The sequence below is a fragment of the Leptinotarsa decemlineata genome, unplaced genomic scaffold, assembly GCF_025532065.1.
Source record: "Leptinotarsa decemlineata unplaced genomic scaffold, Ldec_3_MD MMD2_P_RNA_scaffold_5, whole genome shotgun sequence".
NCBI classification, from domain to species: domain Eukaryota; kingdom Metazoa; phylum Arthropoda; class Insecta; order Coleoptera; family Chrysomelidae; genus Leptinotarsa; species Leptinotarsa decemlineata.
The window spans coordinates 15,311,423-15,325,018 of record NW_027412532.1 but is presented as its reverse complement, the minus strand read 5'-3'; the positions used below and the strand labels follow the sequence as shown (position 1 = coordinate 15,325,018).

Genomic DNA, 13,596 nt, shown 5'->3' with positions numbered 1-13,596 from the left:
ATGGGTAAATGATGTCGCAAAAAGTCATTGTAGAATTCACCTGTTAATCTTGCTGGTAGAAAAATTGGCGAACTATATAGTCATCGACCATTCCTATCCAAACGTTCAGGAAAAATTGATGCTGAAAGTGACTTTCTCTAATAACGTTGGGATTTTCGTCGGTTCAAAAATTGCCATTATGAAAGTTCATAATGGCATCTCGTGAAAAATTTGCTTCGTCTGTAAATAAAATGGTTGTTAAAAGTTATTATTTTGTCCCATAGTATGAATCAACCAACTGCAAAACATTAATGTTGGGTGAAAATTCCAAAGCAGTAGAGCTTGGACCCGCTGATATGGGTATTGGAGGTTTCTTTTTAGAATTGTCCATAAGGTTTTTGGGCTGACTTCCAGCTGCAGTGCAAGCTTCCTGGTACTATTCGAAGGATTTTCTTCTATCGCATCTAGTATAGCTTCTTCTAGTTCTGGCGTTATTACAGTTTCTGGTCTTCCACCACCTGCATTTTTATTAAAACTCCCAGTTCCACATCATCTTGCATAGAGCGTTGTAAATGTTTTAGCACATGGAATGAATCTGTTAAGATATCTGTCCTGGTAAATTCTACGTGCTTCTTCCGCAGTTCCATTGGCTAATCCATAAAAGTGCATGTCCGCCATTTAAGCGTTAGCGAAACTATTCATGATGGAATCACTGCTAAATGACAACTCTGACTTTTACTGATATGACAACACCATCACTGTTAGCTAGTCTCCAAAGCAGGTGGTGCAAAGTGGCTTCAATTTTTTTTCCGAAAACGAAGCTAGATATGAAGATAGATCCAGACTCCACTGGACCTGATGAGTAAGGGCTAAATAAGCGTCTTATCACTCCAAATAACTGTAGCAAATTTCAACCAAATCATTCAACCATAAACGAGCATGTTTTTATGAAAACTTTTTTCTCAAAACGACCTAACGAATCACCCTCTGAAATTTTGTACCATAGTTAGGAAACACCTTGTATATCAACTGTATATCAACAATATTTTCATGAGCAAATATACGAACAAAAGTTCAGTTTCAATGTGCTGGGTTGTCTTGAAATGCACTTAATTTTCATTGTATAGTATTATATAATGAATGTTTATATAATAGCTTCATGAATGATGGATGATTTCACACGATAACTTATTTTTTAATTATTCACCTGACAAGTATCTCGACCTATGCCTCCTCTTGCACAAACTTGCAATTGCTCAAGAATTCCATTGGATAATAATCTTCTAGATACATTTGGGTAATAGTTTCGACAGTCAATATTATTAACATGAAACAAATTTATTTTCAATAAGTGGTTGCTGAAGTCTCCAAGGTATTCTTTTTTACCCCAGCCACTGGCAGTCAAGGATGTGGCTAAAATTATAAAAATCAGAAATGAATATTTGGAGACATTGATTTTTCTGCAGCAATCATTGTTCTTTTTCCTGAAATTACTAATATTTAGGTTTTAATTTTTGTTTCATGACGACCTTTGCCGTCATAAATTAATGACGGCAAAGTTACTCTTGTACTGAATAAATTGACATTTGGATCTGTATCCGAATTTATTTCATTAGTTCGGACTTCCATTGTCTAATATGATATAAATTTATTTAAAATCCCCGAAAGAATCTGTAAAAAACTAAAATATTAGCTGAAAAATAACAATTATATTAAGCAAAAAAAGCTGAAATTACAATGAAATAAAATACAAGCAACAACCAAAAAAAAATTTAAATAATAGTTACTATTTTTATTGTTACTAAGTTACTATTTTTTATTGTTGTTAGTTTTCAGTATGTGTTCAGTATGTGTGATGGTTCTGGTTTCAGGAGATATCGCATAGGAAGAATGTCTGTCTTAAGGTGTAAGTACAATTCTAATACTTCAAATACAACTCATTCACCTCGTGGAAAAGACACAATGCGTACATACATTTCAAGTAGGGTAATTGTGGCAACAGTGGGTCATACTTTTTTTCAAATCACATATCTTTGTAACTATAAGAGCTATAGACGTTACATTTTAATGAAAGGAAAATAGGTTTCTTATCTGCATTTTGGTTAAAAAAAGTTTCAAATACATTTTCTGGTTTTTTAATAATACATATTTGAACAAAAATTGACCCATTGTGTCCTCAGATGGTTACACAGTGGATCAGGAGTATATTGGAATATAAAAACATAGGTAACTTCTAATATTTTTTATTAAATTCATATTTTAGGTTACACCTAATGAAAAATAACCAATTTTATAACAAAAAATAAATGATTCTAACAAATTATCATTTTTTTAGCTTTTTAACATAACAATATAATATTTTTTTAGTCATTTCACTCATTCAGTGACATTTTCATTGTTGTTATTTTCAATTGAAATTAAAGATAATATGTGAGATCATTGCTAAATATTTAAGTAGTCTTCACAAAAATAACTAACAAAATCACAAGTCAACCTACAAAAAATTAGGACTCATTGCTTTTGAACTTAAGATATTTCAATACTTTAAACTTCTTCAACTATTAAAATTACAAATTAAAATGAGATATCTTTATCTCTTAACAATCCACTATGTCATTTCGTTTATACCTTATCGACTAGTTCACAATTGAGATTGAGATACATTTCCACAAAACATAAAATCAACTATAATAGCATTCCACATATCAACTAGCGGATATCGATTTGGGAAAAATCAACATTAAAATAGTAGTAAGACTGTTGGCGTAAAGTGCTTCCTACTAAACAATGTTCACGCAACAACAGTTTTATATCGTTCTCCTAAACATATGATAAATCTGGATTAGTTGGCATGTTAAACTGACATTTGCGATTTGCACGGAGGAAACTATTATTATATTCTAATCTATCATTAGGCTCCTGTAAAACTTTTCCTAAGAAATAAACACTTTTCCTTTTAGTTGAAAAACGAACAAGAACATAATCTTCTTCCTTTCGAAAGCGAGGCAAGACATTGAGTAGTAACTTTGCATCAGTTAGTATTTCGATTTTATTTCCAACTTCCTCTTCCTTGCAACAATCAGAGTCGTCATCTTCCTCGCACCAATTAGAGTCTTCATCATGAATAGAAATATTTTCATTGTCATCTTCTGATTCACTCTGCAAGACTTTCCTGATAGCTTTTTTCTTTGGTTCATTTGCTTTGTTCTTTGGCCTTGATGAAAGCTATTCCTATTAGCTCAACTATATCATAGATCGTCACTGGTTTCCCTGAATTTTTAAGCAGCCAAGATTCCATTGTGGCGCTGTAATAACTTTTGAATGGCGAATAAATACCCACGTCCAAGGGCTGCAGTTTTGCTGTTGTGTGAGGGTGCAGTATTAATATTGTTACACCGGTTTCTTTAGCTAAATCTAGAGCTTCTATAGATAAGTGCGTCTCATGGTTGTCCATAATTAGCAATGAAATGTTTCATTGCAGTAAAAAATAGCTCGCTATTCATCCAACCAGATGATGTAGCTAACCCTAATAATCCAGGGAAAGCACCTTCAAGCATGTGGTCCTTATAGTTTTTCCTGGGAAAAATCAGTACCGAAGGTAAAGCTTGGCCACTTGCACTAATAAAGCGGCAAGTTGTTACCAGAGTGACTTTTTCACCGCTTGTCACTTTTCCAATATTCTTACCTTTAGGACCAATTAATTACGGTTTTTACACCGTAGTTGTTGCCGTCTCATCTAGATTGAACACTCTAGTAGCATCAGCAAATGAGGAATGTCTTTTGTAAACTTCTTGTAGATTATCGAAGAAGACGTTAACAGTATCTTTGTTGAATGCAGTTGCTCTAGCAAGACTGCAAGCTTCTGGTTTGCGTAAAGACAGTTCATTATGACGCTTGCGAACAGTTTTTAACCAACCATCTGGTTTGAAATCCATGACTGTGGCATTTTGAGTTTGTTTATAACAGCCATTTCATTTGCAACTTTCCGACAATTTTTTGTCGTTAAGCCGTAAAACATAAGAGCACAATTATTGTAATATTCGGTAAGTGATTGTTCTTGCTCATCCGTAAAAACTTTATAGATGTCATAATGTGGCACAAAATTGCACATTTTCGACACTTGTCGATGCTTCTGCTTTGGCTGCATAACGCTGTAGCGTTGAAAATGGAATATTTTTTCTTTTGCTACAACAAGTATCTTTTTTCCCAATGTAATATCTAGTAGAGCATCTTTCATGTTTTATTTGGTGTGGTTACCTATTTGCCTACATAACGGACGTTTCTTTGGCATAATCTGTAAAATAAAAATAATATTATTATTATAATTCAATATAAATCTGTAAAATAAAAACATAAATATAGAAAATATATTATAAAAATATAACATTTGATCATTTTCGTCGCAGTGGACACAGTGGGTCAACCAACTGTGCCCACTTTACAAATGACCCACTGTATACCACTCACGCCAATTTCATTTTCTAACGCAATAACAGAAATCTTCACTGTGATGATAATCCTTAATGAACTGTCAAATGAAGCCTTAATAATAATCACTTATTGCCTTAACATTATAACTCAGGGGATAAGATTAATAGATACGGAATAAATAACTTACATTTTTTTGAAACTTTTTCACCCTCGAATCACAAATTGTTTTCTGTAACGTACACTACACTTGTGAGCGACGCACTGACTGGAGTGGTAAGGCTTATATCCCAACGCGAATCTACTGTGAAAAGGACGCAACTATTGCTTTACTCTTTCTGTCCAATATGGCGTCAACTCACTGTGCCCTTCTGACCCACTGTTGCCACAATGACCCTACATATGTGGATCACCTTTTTGTGCACGAAAGACGATGGGATTATGGTTTTACCGGTTAGTTCCAATTAACATATTTTTGAATTATAAAAGTAAAAAAACCCAAGTTAGGAATCACACGTTGAAAGGTAAGACTTCGTTAGTCCTTAGCTCAGACAAGTTTCGAATTCTGAGAGTTGTCTTTCGTAAGGGGGCCATAACTGGTTAACGGAAAAACAGATTTTGAAAGTCCTTTTTTAATGGCTGACCAGAAACAACCGATATTGAGAAAAGAAAAGATATCTTCTCGAAAGAGGCATTATAGAAAGATTTGGCGAAGTCTGGTTTTAATATATGCATATTGTGCGTACCGCATAAAAATCTATGAACATTTTTCTTATTAACGAACATTCATAAAGTTATTTCATAGACTTTTCTTTGCGTTAATATTAACGTGAGATCACATCTATGTGCCTAATCAAACTCTATCGGATCATACCTAATTATTAAATAAGATTTTTGTTTGCATGATTTGAGCTCGATTTGGGCATAACTCCTGACAATTTTTAAACTATTGTTGTTATTTTTCAATACCGACACAGTCACATCTCATTTACATTAAAGACATAGCTCTAGCTACCAGACCTCTGTATCGAGACCAATATAATGTCGTAAATCATTCACTAAAAAAATTAACGCCGGTCGCCGCTGGTCGTCATGAATCAATTGTGACGTAGCCAAGATATCGTACGACGTGCGCTTCGCGTTTCTTCTGGTAATATTCAGCGTTGCTTCGGTAGACTTCTAGCGAATTCTACATTGGCTTCGAGATAATTCTATTATCAGAGTGATCTAATAACGCCATAGACATTTAAATGATAGTTTTAGTTGAGGTTGTATTGATAGTGAAATGAGATTATGTTTTATACAGTGTATTCATTTATTTTCAAACCCACGGAGAAAACGTAACAATAAGAACATGCCAGGTGTGTCGACGTAAATGATTTTATGCCATGTCACGGAAAATTCAGAATATGCATGACAGAACAAGGAATCACTTTTAGTTGCTTTCTTGGATATTGTGGTCGCATTTGATAATACATCCTTGGAATCAATCATTCAAGCAATGAGGAGGGGAGGAATCGACGACACAAGCTACAGGTGGATAGAATACATGTTTAGAGAAAAATTGGTACACACCATCATTATGCGAAGAGCATGGAAAGCACGTGGTTATCCTCATAGGAAGGAGTTGTCTCCACTATTATTGAACGTTGTCATGGATGAGTAACTACATTTTCTGGACAAGAAGTACTGGGCTACGTAGACAACTTCGCCATTCTAGGCTAAGGCGAATATAATAATATAGTAAAAGAAAACCTGTAGCAGGTCCAGAATCTTATTATACGATAGGCCGATGAAGTAAAGCTGAAGACGAACTAACAGGGCCGAAACTGAGGGCTTAGAACCTCTCAAACTTACAGGAGGAGATCAAATATCTGGGATGAATACTAGATGACAGGCTGGCCTGAAACAACATCCAGAAAAAGTATCACGAAAGGCAGATGTAGCACTTATTTTGGCTGGACGCTCAAACATGATATATTGGCTCTACACCATGGTGGTTATATGACAACATTTGCATCTATGATCTGGTTGCCAACGATTAAGCAAGAGTCCACTTAACAAACTTAGCAAGATGCGAAGGCTTTTATGTTCGGGAATAATGGAAGCAATAAAAACCACAGCAATAACTGCATTGAAGATCAATTGAATGTTCCTCCTTACATCTTGTAATAATGGGGGAAGCAAAAGTGGACCAATTCAGAGTGAAAAATTCATCGAGTCACATGAGATCGTAGTCAAAAGGTACTTGTAGTACCAAACGTTGCCGTTAAGTCATTGCTGAGACTTATAGATATTACCTGAGTCCTCGTGGTCAAAGCATATACTGGAGATGTCTACCGTTGTAGCAGATGAAATGTGATTTCGAAGAATGAGAAAATTTTATGAAAATAGTGAACGACGATACGTTGCATTTCCTACTCACTATTTACTTCTTTCTTGACGTGTAGACAAGCTGGAGAAACGTAAGCAGATAAAGCTACTTGTCGATCAAGCTGTAAAAGAGCTATATCGTTATACCTTGAAGGAGGCTTATAGTTGGGGTGATAAACTCTTCTGTAAACAGAGAAATCCTGAGGATCAGCATCATCAGTGTCGGTAGATAAATCCAAATCACCTAATCGTACCCATCTAACAAGTCCTCTGAAAAATGAATAGTTTATACATTAACTATGAGTTTTTTGATCGCTTCATATTTGAACATTGGTCAATGAATAATATCTCTGAATATCTAAACATTATAGCTGCATAGAAAATGGTAGGACTTGAAGATTTTAGAAACATAAGGCCCTATTCATTCAATATTATTAGTTTCATTATTTGAAATGAATCTGTTCAATATCATCTTCCGTAATTCAATGATATAAAGATGTTGTTTTTACATAAACGTAAAGATATTCAAGTACCTACTATTGGAATTTGAAATGAATCAATCTAGTAGAGATATCATTACAACAGTCAAAGAAGGGACGATGTTCGAATTGAAGGACATGTTGCTACATTTTAAATGAAATTGAACTCCCCACATTTTTGGCTATACTCACAGTTTTGGAGAGTCTAAACAATGTGCTGCTGTAAGGACGAAACGTTTGCTAATTAATGATCCTCCGCAATGCCACTGTTTGTTGGTTTCTTCGCCTGAGCCTAAGATTGCCTGAAAATAACGAAGAAGATATTGATATGAAGCGAATACATTCCAGAGTTCTTTGTTATAGTGTTAGTGTTTTCGAAATCCAAAATATTCTTATGTTGGATGGTTTTCTATTCATTGTACATATATTTCATACATTGATGAAAAAATCCAATTTATCATCGCGGAAAAAAGTACCATAGAATATATTCAGTTATTCATCCTGTAGAGATTTCTTTTAATAATCAATTGGAAAAAATGATAATGGAGGTAGATAAGTGAGTTCCGAGTGAGTACGTCTATTTGAACCTCTAGGGAAACCCTCGAGGTTTTATTGTGGCTCCCACCTATTCAAACTCGACCAAATTGATCTAGTCTCAATAAAGTCGATCACTTTATTTGGTGACTGTCAGGAGTAGAATTTTGCGAAATGTTGAAAACTTTTGTGTGTATATGTGCTCTGCAATAAGGGCCTAAATTTACTCATGTAGGATAATCCATTCCAAGGTTGATAGACTATGGTACATCTTGGATACTGCTACTAACTGCACCTACCAGACAGGAGGTGCTCTCATGATCCTCAGAGATGAACTGTACCTATCCAGGTTGGAATGTGCAACTCTGCAATCGTATCTGTGGAATATCATCTACGCCAAATACGATGGCATGCTATAGAGATTTCAGTTGACAGGTCGGTATCGAGGTTGTTGGATGTTCAAGGTGCAAGACCTTAATGAAAACAGCAACTTCCTCATATGAAGGCATCTGTGAGTCAGTTATATCAGACTATACATTATATTTAGCCATGCAGAGCTTTTCTGCTCCTGGTTTGGATATGTCATTGTTACAGCTTATGCATTTGCTAACCTATCCAGAAAAAGTTTCATCTCCTGATCCATAGTCAAGAATTCGATTCAAGACAGATTCATGACATATCTCCCTTTTGAAAAGGCGCTAAATCGCTTGCTGGCTGCACCATCTAGCCTCCAGGTTCAAGTTTGATGAACTAAGAGGCTTTTGCCCTAGAAGAAGAACAGGGAGAACAGTTGGAGTTGTTTTGTTGACTATCATCTCCTTTGTAGACTTAAAGTGGGATTTTTCGGTCACTTCATGCTTCATATTACTTTCTCGAGTAACTAGAGAAAGAAGATCCTTCACGGTTAGACCTCTGCTTTACCCTAACAAGATTTTCTAAGACGAGAGAGCGTCCGGTATCTCGAAAGTTCTGTAAGTGACACAGAGAAGGCTCAGAGTCATACATACTGTTGTAAATAATGCCCGAAAAAAAAAAATAACGCCGGCCACTACTGGTAGCCATAAACCAGGCGAGACGTGGCGCGAGAGTGTATGATGATTCCCCGCCAATCGAGAAGCAGCTAGAATAATGTTACCGACTTCGACAGCACTTTGGAGAAATTTTGACGACATTTGATTACGATATTTGAAGGCTAGTCTCGAGGATATCGAGACAGTCGAGTGGACGTTACAGTGCGGTACTCGAAGTGATCCAGTAAGGAGACAGACATTCAAATAATAGTTGAAGTATTTGTGTATTTAAAGTGAAATGAAGTTGAGTTTGATTATTCAGTGTAGTCAATTATTGGGGAACCCATGGGGAAAAATGTAACATTTGGTGTCAGAAGTGGGATAATTGACTGACAATTTTTTGTTTTATGGTGAAAAGAAGGAGTGTCAATCACGACGAGATGGAAGAGCTTAAGGCATTGCAAGCGAGCCTGGTGGAGAATGAAAAACGCAGAAGAGAGGAAGATGAACGCAAAAGAGAGGAAGATGAACGCAGAAGAGAGGCATGGCTACATACACATTAAGATGAGGCGTGATTTAGGAAGTCTTTTACCTCTGGAGGTGACACCTCACCCGGTAAAGGCGGTTTAATGTCCCCGTGAATGCAAAATAGAATAGAAAGAAGTTTTCAGTCAGTCCTAAGATACCGTGATAAAATGAAGGTAGGACCTATAAAACATACTCCCAATCCATATTTCACAGTTTTCCAATAAAATTTTCTTCGTCATTGTAGGGTGAATTCAAAAATCAATTAATGCATATACTTACTCGGTAATCAGTTTCAATAAAGAAAACATCACTGGAATCATACTAGACATTTTTTTCCGAATTATTTAGAAATATATTTTTGGATATAAACATTATCACTTTCTCTCACGTATCAAACTTGTTGGAATAATGTAAACAAAGGCAATGAAAGTTCTAATCTTTAACATTCGCCAAGGAATATTATCAACCTCAGTCACAGGAATGACTTTGTTGTGGATGTTCTTTAACCTAAATTTCTTCATCTTAAAATCAAACAAACAGCGTAAAACTCACCATATGTGGGAATTCCCTCGCCAGTGATTTCAGGCCTCCAGTTATATATATCGGGTATTTTGGTTTTGGGTAGAATTGTTCACATTCTTGAACAAATAAAATGAGAATGATATTCGAATATCTAGAAAACATAAATCAATAAACGAAACTTTTAAGTTGAAATTAACCTAATAAGCATATGTTCAATTCGAAGAGTTTTTTTTGTTGATAGGATTTGTTACTGACAACAACATGCCTTTCCAATATAAAGAGGACTAGCATGGAAAAATCGAAAATTAGGAAAATGTTGTTCAATATAGAACTCATTCAAATTAGTTTAAAAAAATTGGGATTCCAATTAGTTCTGGATATAGTCCAAAAGCAACGAAATTTCAAAACATCATTTAAATATGTTATAGAATGAACAACTTTTTTTTCGTACTGTTTCCAATGTTTCCATTTTGGCCTTCTTATACACTGTGTATATAGAATGAAGGCAAGTAGTAATAAGTAGTGGTAGTAAATTTTATTCAGATAAGCATAATCTACAATATGAATTTAAAATTAGAATTAGATTACTTGAGAAACTAGAAAAACCAGATTTTCTAATTGATCTCCACAAACTTCATTTGAAAAATATTTCACGACATGTTTCGCTAACACAGTAGTTTTATTAACAGTGATTTGAATACTACAAGTTGCTTCTTACATAAATATTTATATACTACAGGTAACCATAATTGAGACTACCTCCAACAAATTAAAACCTCTTTCTGACGTACCTCTTCAATTATGATTACCTGAAACATATTACCTCAATTCTACATCAATAATAATTCTTTCTTGGTTTTTATAAGAAAATTAGATTAATTAGACCAGTGGTTTCCTTTGTTACTGCATCATCAGTGAAATTATCAGAAAGGCTAATCAGTATCATCTTGAACCATTGTAACTTTCAACCAAAATTCAGTATACGGAATGCATATGACTTAATCGTCATAATCATCATCATCATCATTTATATTGATAAGTTAGATAATCAAAATTATAGAGCTTCAACGTATTTTGCACAAACAACGGAAAAAGTGGCTTCATTTTTGAGGAAACGAGATATTGACATTTGAAATAGAACAAGTAATACGTTGGGAAAGTAAGTCAAAAATAATAAAGATGAAACATCCAAATTCGAGAAATCAGAAGTATATAAATTAAAGTGTGGAACGTGTCCTAAGGTATATATCGGTCAAACTGGCAGAACATTTAGGAATCGAATCCAGGAACATCATATGAGCTATGTAAATAAGAAAACAAGTTCAACATATTCAAATCATCATTTAGAAGAAAGTCATATCTTAAACGAAGAGGTCGAAATTTAACACATAGACAATAAAGGTTTGAAACTGAATAATTTGGAAGCAATGAAAATTAATGAACTTAAAAATTTAAACATTCTAATGAATGACCAACTGGATATGAATAGATCACCATTATTGAACTTGTTTTCTTTTATAATGAATACAAATAGCATAAAACCCATAGGAAACAAGATATTTGCAATTAATAAGTAAATGACCTTTATGACCTTTGACCTTGAAATATCTGTAGTTGCGGACATCCTGCGATAAGTAGGTTTTGAGACAAGTTTTAAGGTGTCAAAATGAAGGTTTGAACAAGGTTATAGCTGAGTATCTCTTATTTCGAGGTGAAACCCCTAATATTTCTGGTGTATACAATAGTTATTTGTTAGCAGATCGGTGATCTTCGCTGTTCTAATTTTCATTTTTTTCAATTGTCTTCATGAAGAAACAGACAGAGGCAAGGTACCTATGGTATTGACAGTAATTTTCGTTTATTCAAAATGTATACCCAGATGCTGGAAAGTGAAGGATAATAACGATTTTGACAATACTAATGAAATAATTCTCATATTATTCGAGGTAGAACCCTTTCTTTCAGACAAATTTAGAATATACAAAATTGGCGACATTTGATTTGATTTGGGCTTCTACAAAAAAAAGGTTTTATTTTAAATGCCTTGTCTAATTTTATATGCCTTGTGCGATTTCTATCATGTTGAGAGGGTTCAAATTATTTCAAATCATCTAAAGGAACAAATCGTTCAGGCCAGTCGCACCTCTCTACACTGTAGGTTAAATGACTGACACCTATAAGAAAACAACTACTCCCCTGGCTGATACCAAGAAGGTGTTGGATTATATCCGACAGGTGTCAGTGCAGGGTTCTTCACTGAATTTATTCCTACATATTACGTTGGCGATACAACTGCCGCAATAGATTTTCAAATATTGGAACACACTTACAGACCGGTTTCGGGCTGTTTGGTCACTTGTCAGTGCAAGGTATTATATTGTATTGTATTATACTTTATTGGTCAGTGATACACGACATAGTGTTTTGACAAGTCATTGACTACACCTAATCCTAAATCTAAATAACATTTGTTTATGATTAAAATATACATATTGGATTTCACATTAGTTAATATACATTTTCACAACACTTTTTTTGAATTCCAAAATTCATGAAATTTATTCACATATTTGCTAAAATGGGTTTAATAATGTTACACACAGTTTATCTACCAATATTGAGGAAATCTAAATTCAGAGATGTCATAATAGGCAGAGCATTGTAAGTGAGTTTTTAGTTTTGCTTTAAAAATAGCTATTGGAGCTTTTTTGATGAAGTCTGGTAGAGAGTTGAATAATCTGATACCAATACATTTTTCATTCGTAGAGGTTAATCTGTTTTATGGAATAGCGATATGGGATCTCATTCTAGTCAGATAATTGTGTTTATCTCCATTAAGTGTGTACAAATGCATGCGCGTTTTTATGTAGATTAGTTCATTGTGAATAATTGCTGACGGAAGTGTCAGTATTTTGAACTTAATGAACCATGGTTTACAGTTTTCAGTCTGAGTTATACCGGCCAGAGCTCTAATGGCTCTTTCTTGGATAATAAATATCGACAGAGTGTAGCAAGATTGGCCCCAGTTAATTAGACCGTAAGTCATAATACAGTGAAACATTCAATGGTAAGCTGAGGTGGCTGCCTCCAAGTTCACTAGCGATTTCATCAGTCTAATTGCAAATATTTCTTTTGATAAATTGCTTGTTAATTGATCTACGTGAAGTTTCCAATTTAAATAGGGATCAATAGTATGTCCTAGAAATTTTACGCTCTGTCTATCATCAACATAAAGTCGCTGATTTCCGATAATTTAAAATCGAGTTCCTTCAGAGTATCATTCCTCGAACTAGGCTGAAATGGAAAACAAACAGCAGGTTTGTATTAGGTTTGTGATAAAAAGTAAAATAATTATATGACTAACTACCTATCCAACACTCTGTGGCAAAAGGATAACTCCAATGCCAATCCTTCCACACACACACACACACACACACACATACACACACATACACACATACGCAGCAGGTTTGTCATCGCTCCATCCGCCTATGAACGAGGCAACCAACCGCATATCCGAAATTTGACCAATTCCTCTTATAAGAAAAGACAACTTTCCACACATAGACAGTGGACTTGAAGACTGGCCTGAACGAATTGTTCCTTTAGATGATTTGACTTATAGTCAGTCTTCAAGTATGCCCACTGACTATATGTGAAGGAATTCGATTTTCAATTATCGGTAATCGGTCTGCAAGTGTGTTCTAATAATTGAAAATCTATTGCGGCAGTTGTATCGCCAA

The 13,596-nt window shown here is 34.7% G+C and overlaps 1 protein-coding gene across 2 annotated transcripts in view; it reads right to left on the bottom strand.

Moving 5' to 3' along the window:
- Window positions 1-1,154: 1,154 nt before the first annotated feature.
- Window positions 1,155-13,596, bottom strand: part of LOC111505328 (serine protease snk) — a 12,998-nt gene continuing 556 nt past the window's right edge. Inside the window, exons 2-5 of one of the 2 annotated variants that reach the window (XM_074169725.1) lie at window positions 9,884-9,969; window positions 7,452-7,561; window positions 6,833-7,050; window positions 1,155-1,392 (exon numbers count right to left, since the gene is read on the bottom strand). In XM_074169725.1, coding sequence (XP_074025826.1) covers window positions 1,175-1,392; window positions 6,833-7,050; window positions 7,452-7,561; window positions 9,884-9,886 — 549 coding nt within the window. In that variant the 5' untranslated portion in view covers window positions 9,887-9,969 and the 3' untranslated portion in view covers window positions 1,155-1,174. Of the gene's footprint in view, window positions 1,393-6,832; window positions 7,051-7,451; window positions 7,562-9,883; window positions 10,030-13,596 lie in introns of those variants that run through there. The other variant, XM_074169724.1, reaches the window with a different exon arrangement.